This window comes from Zonotrichia albicollis, chromosome Z, assembly GCF_047830755.1.
Source record: "Zonotrichia albicollis isolate bZonAlb1 chromosome Z, bZonAlb1.hap1, whole genome shotgun sequence".
In the NCBI taxonomy this organism is placed as follows: domain Eukaryota; kingdom Metazoa; phylum Chordata; class Aves; order Passeriformes; family Passerellidae; genus Zonotrichia; species Zonotrichia albicollis.
The window spans coordinates 19936111-19950319 of NC_133860.1; the positions used below are offsets into that span (position 1 = coordinate 19936111).

At 39.5% G+C, this 14209-nt stretch overlaps 1 protein-coding gene across 1 annotated transcript in view; it reads right to left on the bottom strand.

Annotated features, from left to right (window-relative positions):
* The window catches only part of TTC33 (tetratricopeptide repeat domain 33), a 43818-nt gene extending 30216 nt beyond the window's left edge, over window positions 1-13602 (bottom strand). The window contains exons 1-2 of the mRNA XM_005488824.4: window positions 13443-13602; window positions 13029-13257 (exon numbers count right to left, since the gene is read on the bottom strand). Of these exons, the coding sequence (XP_005488881.1) occupies window positions 13029-13249 (221 nt within the window). The 5' untranslated portion in view covers window positions 13250-13257; window positions 13443-13602. The remainder of the gene's footprint in view (window positions 1-13028; window positions 13258-13442) is intronic.
* Between the last annotated feature and the right edge of the window lie 607 nt (window positions 13603-14209).

Sequence of the window (14209 nt, forward strand, 5' to 3'; positions counted from 1 at the left end):
TGAATGACACTTAACTGAATGACAGTTTAAATCTATTTTAAAATATACAATATTTCAAATATATCCAGGAAAATAAATTATGTGAGCAACACCAGGAAAGGTTAACCTTCTGGCAAACAGACGACTTTCACTCACAGCCTAGAATAAAACCAACATAAAACATCCATGTCAACATCCAAATTCACTGAAGGCGGATTTATCATCACAAGAGCCAATTCCCAGGAAAAGAAAAGTTTGTATTAAATCTTCCAGACAAATACAGCTTACTGCAGAGAAGTCCAGGCTGCAGACTCCTTTCATAAGTCTATGCTATTCAACATATTTAACAGGTGTCTCCTATTTTTAACAGTAAAAACAGGACTGTGGAGCCAGCTGAATACAATCCATTATTCATTTCCAAGATCTCTTATCCAAAGACTGTTGCTGAAAAAAACCCACAACTATGAAGTGCATTTTGTTTAAATGTAGTTTCCTAATTTTTGCCCAAGACAAAAAGCTTAAGCCATGCATGGTCTACTACATTGGACTTCTATTGCCAGATGTCAGGTCAAAGACAAAACATAATAAAATTTGGTTTTATTATGTTTTTATTATTTGCTTTAATAAAATGTATTAAAGCAAAAAATTGCTTTAATACTTGTCATTTAGTTGCTAGAGCCAGTAAAACTCCAGAGACTGGCACGAAAATATATCCAATTCGTTATAAGAATGGCAGCCTGTAAAAATTATTAATTAGTTTGAACTGACTGCAAAATAGCAAACTTCACTTCTTCATAAAAACAAAAGGAATAAAAAGAAAGAGAGGAGGCTTGCATTACCTCTTTCACTATATGTTATGAGTGTACTGGGCAGCATTCATAGGTGGAAAGGTCTGGTTCCTATCTAAAACATCTGAATTGCAGTATTTAAAAACAACAGTATAAAACTGAGGATGATACTGTAAATACTGAGTCTTCTCTATGAGACCAGGACAAATGTACTGGTCACCCAAATTACCACTAAGAAAAAAACACAATGTCTATCACCAATTTCATACGGGTCAGATGATTTACCAGAGTACTTGACAATGTATTTTAACACATTGTCATGTTAGGACTCTCTCTGCACCCACCCCACATCAAAAAAGTGTACTTTAGTTTGTACTGCTAAAATTGTACAAAACTGCTAGTAAAATCCCTATTTAGGGACTTTAGGGAATTAGAAGTAGTTTGTTCACAATCTAACGTTGGAAGTGAGACAAAAAGGCTCATTTGAAAACAGATGAGTGTTTTGTAAGTGTAACAAGTGCAAACAAATTCACAGATAACAATTACAAATTTTATGGGCAATACAGCAACGTAACACAGACAACAGCTAGACAACATAATAGCATAAATGAAATAACTTCTCTCCTCTTCCCCTGCTGTTTGGCCACTCACTCCCATTTTTCTGGCTATTTTGTCAAAAGCATTTAGGAACCAGATCAGAAGCAGCAACCAGAAAGAGACTGTTTTCCAGCCAGGCTTCCTCTGCAGTGCTGTGACTAACTGGTACTTTGAGTTGGCTTCCCCCAGGGTAAAAACAAAAAAAAGTGGGACCATAGCAAAGTAGTGGAAACGAAAGAGCAGCAGAACTGGGTCACACTGACCCCCAAGTCAGATCAATTTATCCAGTGGTAGAACTGCAATCTTTGACCAGGTACTTCCAAACAACCAAAGCCAGGGAGAAGGCACACACCACCCTGGCTTTCAATTAGCTCAGCCCTGACATTATTTAACAACTGTCTACAAAATTACTGCATTGTTAACTGCCACATAAATAAATCAATGGGACAAAAAACAATAGAGGAAGTCAAGATACACAATAAATTATATTTCTATAAATTTGATGTCCACATGTTACTTTACAGGACCCTTCCAAGCAGTCATTCCTGGGGTAGTAGTTAATGTTATGAAGTCAACTCATTAACAACATCAAATATTTCTACAATGTAAACTGAGAATACACTACTCTCAATTTTCCCCATTTGCTTTTTGAGTGAGTTAACCCTTCAAAAGACTTGGCTGAACAAGATGTTGATAGAGAGTTTTGATTCTAAGTCTTTACTGCCAAGCTTCATTTTTAGTTTAGGGATACTTTCACAACATGCCACAGGATATGGAGGGCATTTAGGGAACTATAAGACAAGCTGACATGTGTACAGGAACCAAGACCTTATAACAAAGTACACTGCAATATCCTGCTTCTGTAGAAAAACACTGAACCAAATGGGCAATTATAATCCTTTAAAATCAGTACATTTTAATTTTGGAAGATACTGACAATGAGTACACATCATGTTCAGTAAGGACTGAGCAAGAGATACTAAATTACTATTTCAAAATTAAATTCCAAGAATGACAGAGACAGTTAAAACAAGGGCAGTGGAGGGGTATATTATCTTTGTCAGCAACAATAACTAGACTTAAAGAGCAACTGGCCAAAGTTATTAAATTAGGAAACCACTTAATTTTTTTCCCTACTGCTTCCCCTATGAAGAGAAATAATATTAAGAAAAAAAAATTTCTAAACACAAAAGTCTCATTATTCAAGTAAAACCAATTTCATGTATTTAACACTAGATCTGAACAAAAAGCCAAACAACAAAACCATCACTTAAAAAAAAGATATGACCACATTTTACAGTATCCATGTTATAATACATGATATAATTAATACAGGGGACCATATGAAGGAAGTGTAAAACGCCCCAGTTTGTATTTCTCTATAAAAACTACTTAGATTATTAATGTAAATTATTAGGTTTTGCTAAATTGTACTATGCTAGGCATATAAATAATACAAATGCCTACATTTAAAAGCTGCATTATTAGAATTCCTAACTGAGGTTAAAGGCAAAATCTCTAAGCTCAAACATGTTGTTTAACCTGACAGGTAGACTTTTGCATCCAAGAATTCACATGAACCTCTGTTTGCCATCTACCAACACCGACCTGCTAGCAGAAATTGATTTTTGCAAGATGGCAGTAGTGCTGGCTTTACTCTCACCAAGTCTCCCATTTTAAAATACAATCCCTGTCTCTGGCAGTTTATCCCACTAACATGCAGGAAGAGAAAAGGAATGAAGACAGTTTCAGAAATAGAGCCAGCAGTCAGATACACTCACACTGAAGCACTTCACCCCAACACAGCACTTGGGAAGAGAAAAAAAATTGCGCCAGTAGCGCTCTGCTAGGTACACTCACTGTCCCTCATATGTAGCAGAAGGTTGTAAAAGTTCATGGGGCAAAACACCTCAAAAACTGGCAGGTGGATATAAACATGAGATTCAACAAAAATCAGACTGCCAGACAAATTAAGTAAAAAACTGTAGAGTTAATTACTCCACTTTTGTATACTGTACAAGGCTAGAAATATGCCAGCCCATGTGCATTCACACATTTTAATTTTTCAAGCACAGCTATGATGTGAGTGATAAAAATTAAATGCAGAATATTATCATAATGAGTAATGAAAATAAAAGTAATGCAATATCAATATTTATATTTTTATGTAATTTATTTACAGTCCAGTGTGTGATATAGTTAAGAAGTACCACAGAGATATTATGGGATTAGATGCAACTGTCCTACTGGGTCATAAACAAAAGGAAAGCATGCTAGGAATGGGACAAAACAAGAGGACCAGCAAGTAATGTTAAAATCTAGAAACTATTAGTTACTGCCTATAAAAATCTGAGACAAGTATTCATTTGTATATATAAAGAAAGGATAGAAAACAGAATGAATACTCTACACAGAGACATTAACATATACATGAAAAATTAATACATACTGATGAAACATGTAAGAACCTTTTTTTATGCTTCTCTGGTTCCAGCAGCATTTTCTACATATTTAAGCATAAGGAGAAATGTTAAGTAAACAGACATATTTTTGAAGAATTTCCTTTAAAAAAACACTGCACAAGACATATCCAGTGAAAAAACATAGCTTTTCATTTATAAAATTCTGTAAATTACATTTCATGCATAGAAGGAACAGACCCTCTAGACAAAGCCAGGTAACACAAATTACCCTTCCTTCCCCTCCAAAAAAGCACTGATAAGCCCAATTCCTTTCACACCTTCATCTGTGTTTAGGTACCTCACCTGAGGTGTTTACAGTCACCACACAGGCTGTACCTCTTTCTCCTCACACTGTAAGGAGACCTAGAATGAATACTGATTCTTGTCCTGGCTGACAACAACTGCCTAAGCTATACAGGATCATACATAGGCTCCAAATAAATTATACTTTCTCTGAATAAAAATATAAATATATCTATAAGACATATATAAATGATTCTACAGTCTATAGCTGGAATATTCCTTCTGCTTCTGTTTACAAATACACACATAGAGAAATATGCACACATTGAAATACAGATGGCTAGTATGGTGTCACATTTCAATATCCTCAAGGAACAACAATTCTAACAAAAAAATACTCTCAAAACTCTTCAAACTCTGGGTACAGCTTAAATAATCTACAATTCTTGCACTCACTCTCAGAAAAATCTGCACTAAATTAGTAATAATTTCATAACTGAACTCCTGCTTTGACAAATAATAACCAGATGTTGGAAAATAACATTTCCCAGAACGAAAAGAAAATAGCTAATTTAAAGACAAATTACAACTTAAACACGAATAACTACTCAGGCAGTCTGCAAAGAACTTCCTTCTCAATGAAAGGGGCCAGCTAAATGCATCACCAGGATGCAGCAACTCTATCAGTAAGTGATGAACAAAATAAAGCTAGCAATAAAAATTAACTTATACAAAATAATGAATGTCTTACTTTACACAACAGCTTACAGGACGGTTTTATACACTGCAAAACACTCTCTGCACTTTTTTAATTCTGTAGAAAGGTTATGAGGCCTGAAAAAAAATCCATACATTCTGACTAATAAGAGAGAAGCTGTAACATGCTTTCTCCAAAAAACAAAGGTACAAAGTCTGTACTTGTTCAGTCTTTTCTGTTTCAGCTCATGTGTTCTGCACCCAGGACTTCCAGCTTACACACCCTTTGTCTCTTTAGTGAGCATATGATGTGTACAGCATTTCCAAGGAAGTTTTATATAGACACAATATAGACACTAATGCTAAACACAGAAAAACTTTAAAAAGTGACCAAGTACTTTGACTAGAACTCCTGATAGTTTTAATCAAGCCCCCATTTGCAGTGTATAATTTGACTTACAGTGTGAAACCTACTTATGTTCTCTGCACTTTTGCATGACTGACCCAAGAAAACTCTCAATCAAATAATTACTGATGTTAAAACTTTTCATTTTGTCTGCAGAACACTGGAATTGGTAATTCACTCTGAAGGATGTAAGCATTACATATAATAGCTATTTGTACCTGGTATGCAAATTACATCCAAACTCATACTAAACAGTTATTTTCAGCCTACAAGGAATAGTAGGCATGAGTACTTACTACATACTTCAGGTTTCATTATAAGCATTTTCCAGCAATTTCTCCTACACCTAATCATAAAAATCCAAACTCTGTAGGGCTTTTAGATTACTCTGATGAAAGAGTCAACACTGCCAATATACTGTAACAGCAGCCAAACAGAAACTTAAGACTTTATTCTTGAATCCAGACACTAAAGTTCATAGACTCTTAGACTATCTACTGAACCAATCCTTTTAATTTTTTAAATTTAAAACACATATTTGCTTTAAATGAGATCAGTTAGCAGAGATGGTAAGAAGGCAGTCCAGTTTTTTAATTTGTTTCCTCACCAAAAGTATTCCTCCACAGATACCTGTACTGGTGAATCAAAATTTAAAAAGCCACAGGAACTACCTTCTGTGTTCTAAATTCTGAAGTTTTAATGGGATATACCTACAAAAAGGCCAAGGTTGGAATGAAACCAGAAATCATCTAATCCAATCAGCTCCTCAAAGCACAGTATCAACACCACTCTCCATCAGTCTGCCAGCTCCCAGGAACCATGCCCTGTTGTCAAAACCTTTCAAGTACAGTTGCAGATTCTTTGTGATGACACCAACCAGCTCCTGCAGTACTCTGAGATGGACCCCATCAGGTACCATGAACTTCTATACATCAAGTTTATCTAAACATTTTAGTCTGACTCACAAAGGGTAAGTCTTCCTTGATCCAGACTTTCCCTGTCATCAGTTGGACGTGGGGCTCCTGAACGAAAAACAGCAAGGACCAAGGCAAAGCAGACAGCGAGTGCTTGCTCTGCATCCTCTGTCACTAGATTCTCCACCCCCGCCAGCAGAAGACCTAGATTCTTCCTTGTTTTCCTTCTGTTGCTGATACATCTGTACAAGCCTTTCCTCTTGCTGCCCTTCACATCCCTCCCCAGACTCAACTGCACACAGGCTGTGGTTTCATCCCTGCCCCTGCATACTCAGACACACAAGTGGCACACACAGCTCTGCCCTCGCCTCTTGTAAATTTCCATTTTAGATCTGGATTTTGTCAGGGGCTGCCTACATATCCACATAGCACTCTTATTTACCTTTTCATGATTTCATCAGGAAAAACTCCTATTGAGTTTAGAGAGAAAACTTGAAACAAATGCTACCTGCTCTCCCTGGATTCCTCTTCTCTCAAACACAACCTCTTTTTTCTACGCTACTCTGTAACGTAACTCAGCTGATTAAACTGATGAAATGTTTTTGCCAAAAACAGCTGCTGGGATCTTCTGGGAAACCTCTTCATTAACACGGTATTATGTAAGTACCATCAGTTTTATTGACTGAAACTTGAAAGGCAATTTCAACACAATGATGTCTATCCTTTGCCATCTTAGTTGCATCAAAATGAATCAGTAATATAATCTGAAAACAATTTTATTATTCATAACTAATTTTTAATCAAGTACTTACCATAATCTAAACCAAAAACACATGGGAAAATGGAACAAATGCAACTGCTAAAATCTGCTCCACCTGACAGACATATTTTTTCAGTAAATACTTAAATTACCACTACACTAAGCATACTTTCTAAAGGTGTGTGCCTCATCATCTGACAACCTACAATGTCTAGTGAGAAAAACAAACTCAATTATAGTGTATATAGCTAAAGAATCACTAACTACATATCTGGGAGTCATGCTGGCATTCACATCAGAGAAAAATCTCAGCTGCTAAAATGTGGGAAAAATGACCCTTCAGAAAAGTTCCGTTCTTTTCAAGATTAGAAAACGAAGCAATTCTAAAAAAATTAATCCCTCTAGAAAAATAAACAGTTTCATGAAAACTGGCCTGCTACCTGGTCTAGTCACTGCACTTTGACTAGTCCTTGTTTAATTTGCTATTGCAAAAGCTAAGGGAAATAAAAAGTAAAATACTATTAATCAGTCTAATCTAGGCACCAAAAAACTAAGTGAAAGAAGTTTTTTTAATATAGAGGAAGCTCTAATGTAGGAATGTTCCAGCTGAAAACATGACCTTCCCAATCAAGATGGAAATTTTTACTTTTTTAGCACAATAAACATCATCAGAAGCGAGAGCAGTATTAACCCGTATTTAATAAAACTGAAAAAAAAACCCCACAAAACATTGAGAATTTTAATCCGGCAGCATCTATTTCCAACAGAAATCCTGCACCTCTTCAGGGCACTGGAGAAGAGTTCTATCGCCACTTGCTGGGCAGCTACAGAAGTCTGAGGCTTGAGAACAGCACAGGGACATTTGCAGAGCCACTGCACAGACAGGCAACGCAGGACACAAGTCTGACACAAGTTTTTCTTCCTGCTTTTAGCTTCCACATGCCATGTGTTTAAGGACATCATACTTCACTGTTTACCTGCACCTCAACCATTTCTTAACCGCGTGGCCAGAGCCTAAGGCTTTCCTCCCTCCCAGTCAAATAACACTGCAATTGCAAGTTCCTGTGTTCAAAATACTAAGGCAGAACGTGTGAACTTGCATTGGATATCAAACAGTGTAGGACTACCAATACCAAAAAAAAAAACCCAAAAATTCGATTGGGGTTGCTGGGTTTTGGTATTGCTTTCAGTTGTCTTTTTTTTTAACTCCAGTGTATGTGAGCACATCCATACTTGGTGTCTCAAGATGGATAATTCACCAGTATTTCAAGTTTCCTATAAGGAAAAAAATTGTCCTCTAGAATATACTCCATACTTTCCACCAACAGACAATACTCTGTTTATAGAAATCACAGAATACCCTGTTGGAAGGGATCCACAGGGATCATCAAAGGCCGCCTCTCTGCCCTGCACATGACAGCCTAAAGAATAGCCCCATGTGCCTGTTCCCAAAAGACTGTGTGTATGTTTGTATATATTTGTTTCCCTGCTCCTTCTCACACATCAAAAGAGCATACAAATGTGATACTTCTTCCACACATCTGCCTTTTCTTGCTGCTCTGAATAGAGAATCAATTTACAAGCCGCCTTCAACACTGCCTACTTACCAAATTTCTAGGTCAAAATCTCCTTAGCAGTGTTTTTCACAGTAACACCCCCACTGTGATGATCAACTTAGTTTAACACATTTTTCTGGTAGACTCTTAATCTTTCTTCCATCTCAAAAAAAATGCAAAATATGGATCAGAAACTGTCGTCTTCATCACTGTTTTTCTTCTGTTTGTCTGTCTCAGCTTACCAGGTTCATGCACACACACATTACAGCAGGTACAAATACTTCTCAAACAGTTCCATGAAAGCTGAAAACCCACAGAGGGTTTTCACCACTTCCCAAACATACCCCCACTGCTACTCCCAACTTTGACAGCAAATAACACAGGCTGCATGAATTCTGGTGCATGAGAATCTCATTCATTATTCCCTCCCCCAGAGAAGCACTGAGAACCCAGTGAAACACCAAACTGAGATCTCACTTTTCCACACAAACAGGCTTATGGTGTACACAGACAATAACAAAACCATGGTGGAGCTTGGAACACCATCACTGCCTCCCCTTACCCAAAAAGTAAGCTGAGCAGACTAATAAAACATAAATGTGGTAATGACTATTCTAGCTAAATAATAGTGGGTCTGCTTATAAAATTCATTATATTAATTTCTGCCATGCACGTTACCTCAGAGTCTCTCCACCGTAGGAAATTAATTTATTACTTTCATTCTTTCTTTTTTTCCGTCCCCTGCTTCTTCACAAGTTTTTCTTCTAGGATCCCCTTCACTCCACAAGTAACACCAACCAAGAACCAACCTTTGTTACTTTCTGGTGCTAGGTCTTTGCTTTTCTTCTAGAACGCTACACAGTCCAACCCAGATATTTTTTTAACTATTAGCACACTCTGATATTTCAGGACACAATCCACCTGAAGTATATAATTATTTACATGAGTCTGCTTTTGCTGTACAAATGCGTATTTCAAGAAATAAACCTACGTGATCTAGGCCTGAACACAATCACAGCAACCACTTTCTGCCAGAAAGAGTAAAACCTATGTGATTTTTTTTAAAAGAGAAAATCTGTCTGAAGGTTATGTACCCCAACAGCACCATCACTGCCTGAACTGTAGGGTGTGCTGGAGTAACAGATGGAAACTCTAAGTTCAAGTGGGAATTTCTGTTGAGCCTCAGTTATGAATGGTAATTTCCTTAGCATACCTGTTGTAAGCCATTGAGACTTTCTCAGCAGTTCTTATAAGCACTTCTGATGAGAGACAGTCCTCCCCAAATTCACAGAAAATGCTTACATTGCTATTTACGGATGGTGAAGCTTTTGTATTGTTTTCTAGCTGACATGTAATGGAAAACTCAGTTTTTAAGACCAAGTGAAGATATCAAAAGCACCAAAAATTACCTGCTGTTCAGTATCCCCCCAACCTAAACCACATCTACAACAGAATATCTGCCACTCTCTCTGTCAAGAGACTTACTGCACTTTAAAAAATACACCAAAAAAAAACGAAAAAGAACATAGAGAAAAGATAGACAACATCCAAAGTTAAATACAAGGAAGGCATATGTATAACTGAAGAATAACTGAAGACAGAAATTTAAAAAAAATCAATCTGTTTTATATACGTAAGTACAGGATGTACTAAGGATTCAAGATTAGATAAACATATTTAGCAATCTCTGTATTCCTAACAAGATAGATTAGATCTATCTTATGTAGACCAATCTGTGATTTATTTCTGGTGTTAAAAACAGAGATGTTAATTGACTACTAATTTGTACATTCTGAGTTTTCAATTATTAACATTAATGTAACCCACTTATGCAACTACTGCATGAAATCTATTGATTAATACAATGGCAGGATGCTTAAAACTTATTAAGTTTAACTTGGTTTTAATTTAAACTCAACTTTAAAAGGCTTCAAAATTTTATTCAGAAATTACATGCCTCAGGAACACAAAAGAATCAACTGAAGTCACTCACTGAACAGTGTCACTATTTAAAAGAGGAAACTGTATTTAAATATTTGAAAATAAGCCTTTTCTCAAAGAGGTTTTGTATTTCTTTATTACTTTTCTTAAAATCAGACCCAATCATACTCACAGTATGTTTATTATGATATATAAACTTGCCTGCATTAAACTTCCAAGTTGTTTTCTCTTCCACATCACCCAGGAAACACTTTTTTTAGCATGATACTTCTTAAGACAAAAAGTTTAGCAGCACAGGAGCAACTACTGACATCTTGGTAATATTTCTACCAGAAAAATAATATCTCTGACCTGGGACAATAAAGATGCTCTTAAAAGTAAAAGAAGGATAAAAATTCACATGTCAAAGAACCCTGAAGATTTTAAAGGGACTGTTCTCAGAACTGTTTCTTCCCCCTCCAGTGAAGATCTGGCCAAATTATCTAGCTGATGCGCAATTTACAGTCCACCTCTCCCTCTTCTAACACACCTCAACTCCAAAAGGACTTTATGCTTGAAGCAAAAGAAGACAATGGAATCACTCTTGCAATATCCTTCCAGAACTAGCAAACTCCCAGTACTCAGAGGGCACTCACAGCAGTTCCCTGTACCCGACTTCACAAAGCACTCGGCAGATTAGCAGTGCATTAGCTGCTTGGCAGTATTGGCCTGGGCACTGTGCTAGGCTTACTAGGCTTACTCTCAGTAACGGAAAAAAACATTTTCCAGAGTGGCTAAAGTGTTACTTATGGTATGGCTTACTATCCTGCATCCTATTTACCCTTTCAGCTTTCAGATCCAGTCAGTTTTTCATCTTTCAACCTCTGTAATCACAGAATCACTGGGTTGGAAGAGACCTTCAAGATCATCGAGTCCAACCCATGCCCCAACACCTGAACTAAACCATGCCACCAAGTGCCACATCCAGTCCTTTTTTAAATACATGCAGGGATGGTGACTCCACCACCTCCCTGGGCAGACCATTTCAGTACTTTATCACTCTTTCCATAAAAAACTTTCTCCTAATATTGAACCTACATTTCCCTTGGTGCAGCTTAAGACTGTCCTCTGGTTCTGTCAGTGCTGCCTGGAGAAAGAGACCAAACCCCCACCTGACTGCAGCCACCTTTCAGGGAGTGGTAGAGAGTGATAAGGTCACCATCGGTCTCTGGGCTCATCCAGCCAGTTTGAACTCAGCAGAGAGTGCTCCTGTCCAAGCTGTGGGCTCCCAGCTTTTCCAGGACTGTGCTGTGGGAAACAGTGTCAAAGGCCTTGCTGAAGTCCAAATAGACAACATCCACAGCCTTTCCTGCATCCACCAGGCAGGTCACCTGGCCATAAAAGGAGACCAGGTTGGTCAAACACAACCTACCCCTCCTAAACCCATGCTGGCTGGTCTGATGCGTAAGTGCTGCATGATCACACTCAATATAAACTGCTCCATCACCTTACCAGCTACTGAGGGGAGGCTAACAGGTCTATAATTACCAGGATCCTCCTTCAAACTCTTTTTTTGTGAATGGGCATCACTCTGTCCAGCTTCCAGATATTTGGAACCTCACCAGTGAGGCAGGACTGTTGGTAAATTAGGGAGAGCAGCTTTGCAAGCTCATCTGCCAGCTCCCACATCACCCTGGGATGGATCCCATCTGGTCTCATAGATTTATGAACATCCAAGCAGCTCAGCAGTTCTCTGACCGCCTCCTCCTGGATAAAGGAGGACCATTCTGCTCCCTGACACCATCCACCAGCCCAGGAGGACAGCTGTCCTGAGGACAAGCCGTCTTCCCACTAAAGACTGAGGCAAAGAAGGTGCTAAGCACCTCTGCCTTCTTCTCACCTGCAGTAACAAAGTTCCCTCCCACATCCAGTGGAGAACAAAGGATGGCCTTACCCTTCCTTTTTGCCATTAATATATTTGTTAAAACTTTTTTTATTATCCTTTACAAAAGCTGCCAAATTAAGTTCAAACTGAGCTTTGACCTGCCTGTTTTTTTTTTTCTACACGCCCTAGCAAGCCCCTTAAATACTTCCTGAGAGAGAGACTTGACCCACCTTTCAAAGATGATATTTTCATTTTCCTAGGAATATTATTAATTCTAATTCCTAAGTTCCCATCCAGCCTGGATGTCTGCCTCAACGACTCATCTTTCAGCACACAGGGACAGCCTGTTCCTGTGTCCTCAAGATCTCTGTTTTGAAGCATGCTCACCTTTCCTGGGCTCCTTTGTTTTTAAGGGATTCTTCCCAAGGAACTCTCTGATAAGTCTCCTAAAGAGGCCAAACTTTGCGCTAAAGAAGTCCAATGTAATAGTCTTATTGATGTTCCCCCTAATTTCACCAAATATAGAGAACTCCATAATCTCATGATCACTACGCCCCAAGTGGCAATCTTTGCTGTTGCTGTTATGAGAACATGCAAAAATAAGACTGGAATATATACTTTGTTTCACAGCTGATAACACCACCAAAAACAAAAACTTATTTAGTACCAGACAGTAAGGGCAGAATGAAAGAAATTGTCACTTTTCAAATTATGGAAACTATCAATGCAGATACTAGGAAATTACTAGTGTTTAGAGAAAGGATTAAAATATCATGAAGCAGCTTTTCAGTCAATGAAAAAAGAGTAAGACAACATTAGTACCTCCTATTTTCAGCCAAATTTGCACCTTCATCCTTGAGCTCCTTACTTTTCCTTACACAATCTTCTAAGAGAACTTCCTTTCTCCTCTTAGCTGCGAGCACCCAGGTAGCATCATCATCGTCACCCAGATCCTTGTCATCCGCAGCTTCTGCTTCGAACTGCTGAGAAGTAGCTTTTGAGACCTTCTCACCAATCTTTCTCATCCACCCAAAAGAAGCCATCTGGAGAACTAGGAAGAATGCATTTTAAATAGTTAGGTAATTTTGCTTTAAGTACACAGCAGGACAATCACCCCTCGCTCATCTCGAAGCTAAAGCAGTAGCACAGCGCGGCACTCCCCCACACAGATCTGACCCGACCGGCTGCACTGAGCTGTCCCTGCGGCACGCAGGGCCCGGAGGCCCGCGGCGGTACCTGGCCCTGACGCCGGCCGCCCCTCCCGGCTGGAAGCGCCGCGCCAGGAAGCGGAAAGGCGGGGCGGCACGGCAGGAACCGGGCAGGAGCAGGAAGGAGCGAGGCCAGCGGCGGTGCCCGTGGCCCCGGCAGGGACAGCCGGGAGCCGTAGTTCTCCTAGGCCGTGTGGATGCCGTGAGGCGCCCGGCGGCCGCCCCGCTCCTGTGCGTAGGCGGCAGCGGTGAAGAGCGGGGCCGGAGGGGACAAAACAGCCGGGCCTGGGAGTGTCACCGCCCGCGGTGCTCGAGTGTCACCTGTCACCCGGGGACAGGTATGGGACGGCGGGAACGTCCCTCGCCTGTGCCGACCGCCCTGGGACAGCAGCCACGCACCACGGAGGCGGCTCCGGCCGGGAAGGCCCGTAAGGAGCAGTGAGCCAGGCTCACAAGCACGGCTTTTTACACGGGGAAAAAACCGCCACCACAACTAAACACACACGCACACATACACACACACAAAAAAAAAACCAAAAACAAGTCCCACCACCCTCCAAAAACCCGAAATGCATTAAAAAGCCCAATACAAAACAACAAAAACCCAAACAAATAAAAAAAACACCTCAATCCCTAAACAAAAAGAGAAGACAGGGTTTAGAACTGCAGGGCGGCAGTGTTTAAAACTGGTCCCTGCTTGCGGGGACCAATACCGAGCGAAAAGCCCCATCCGTGGTGGGAGGGAAAGGCTGAGTGAAGATGCGAGAGGAGGCGCATCACCACAGGGGCACAAAA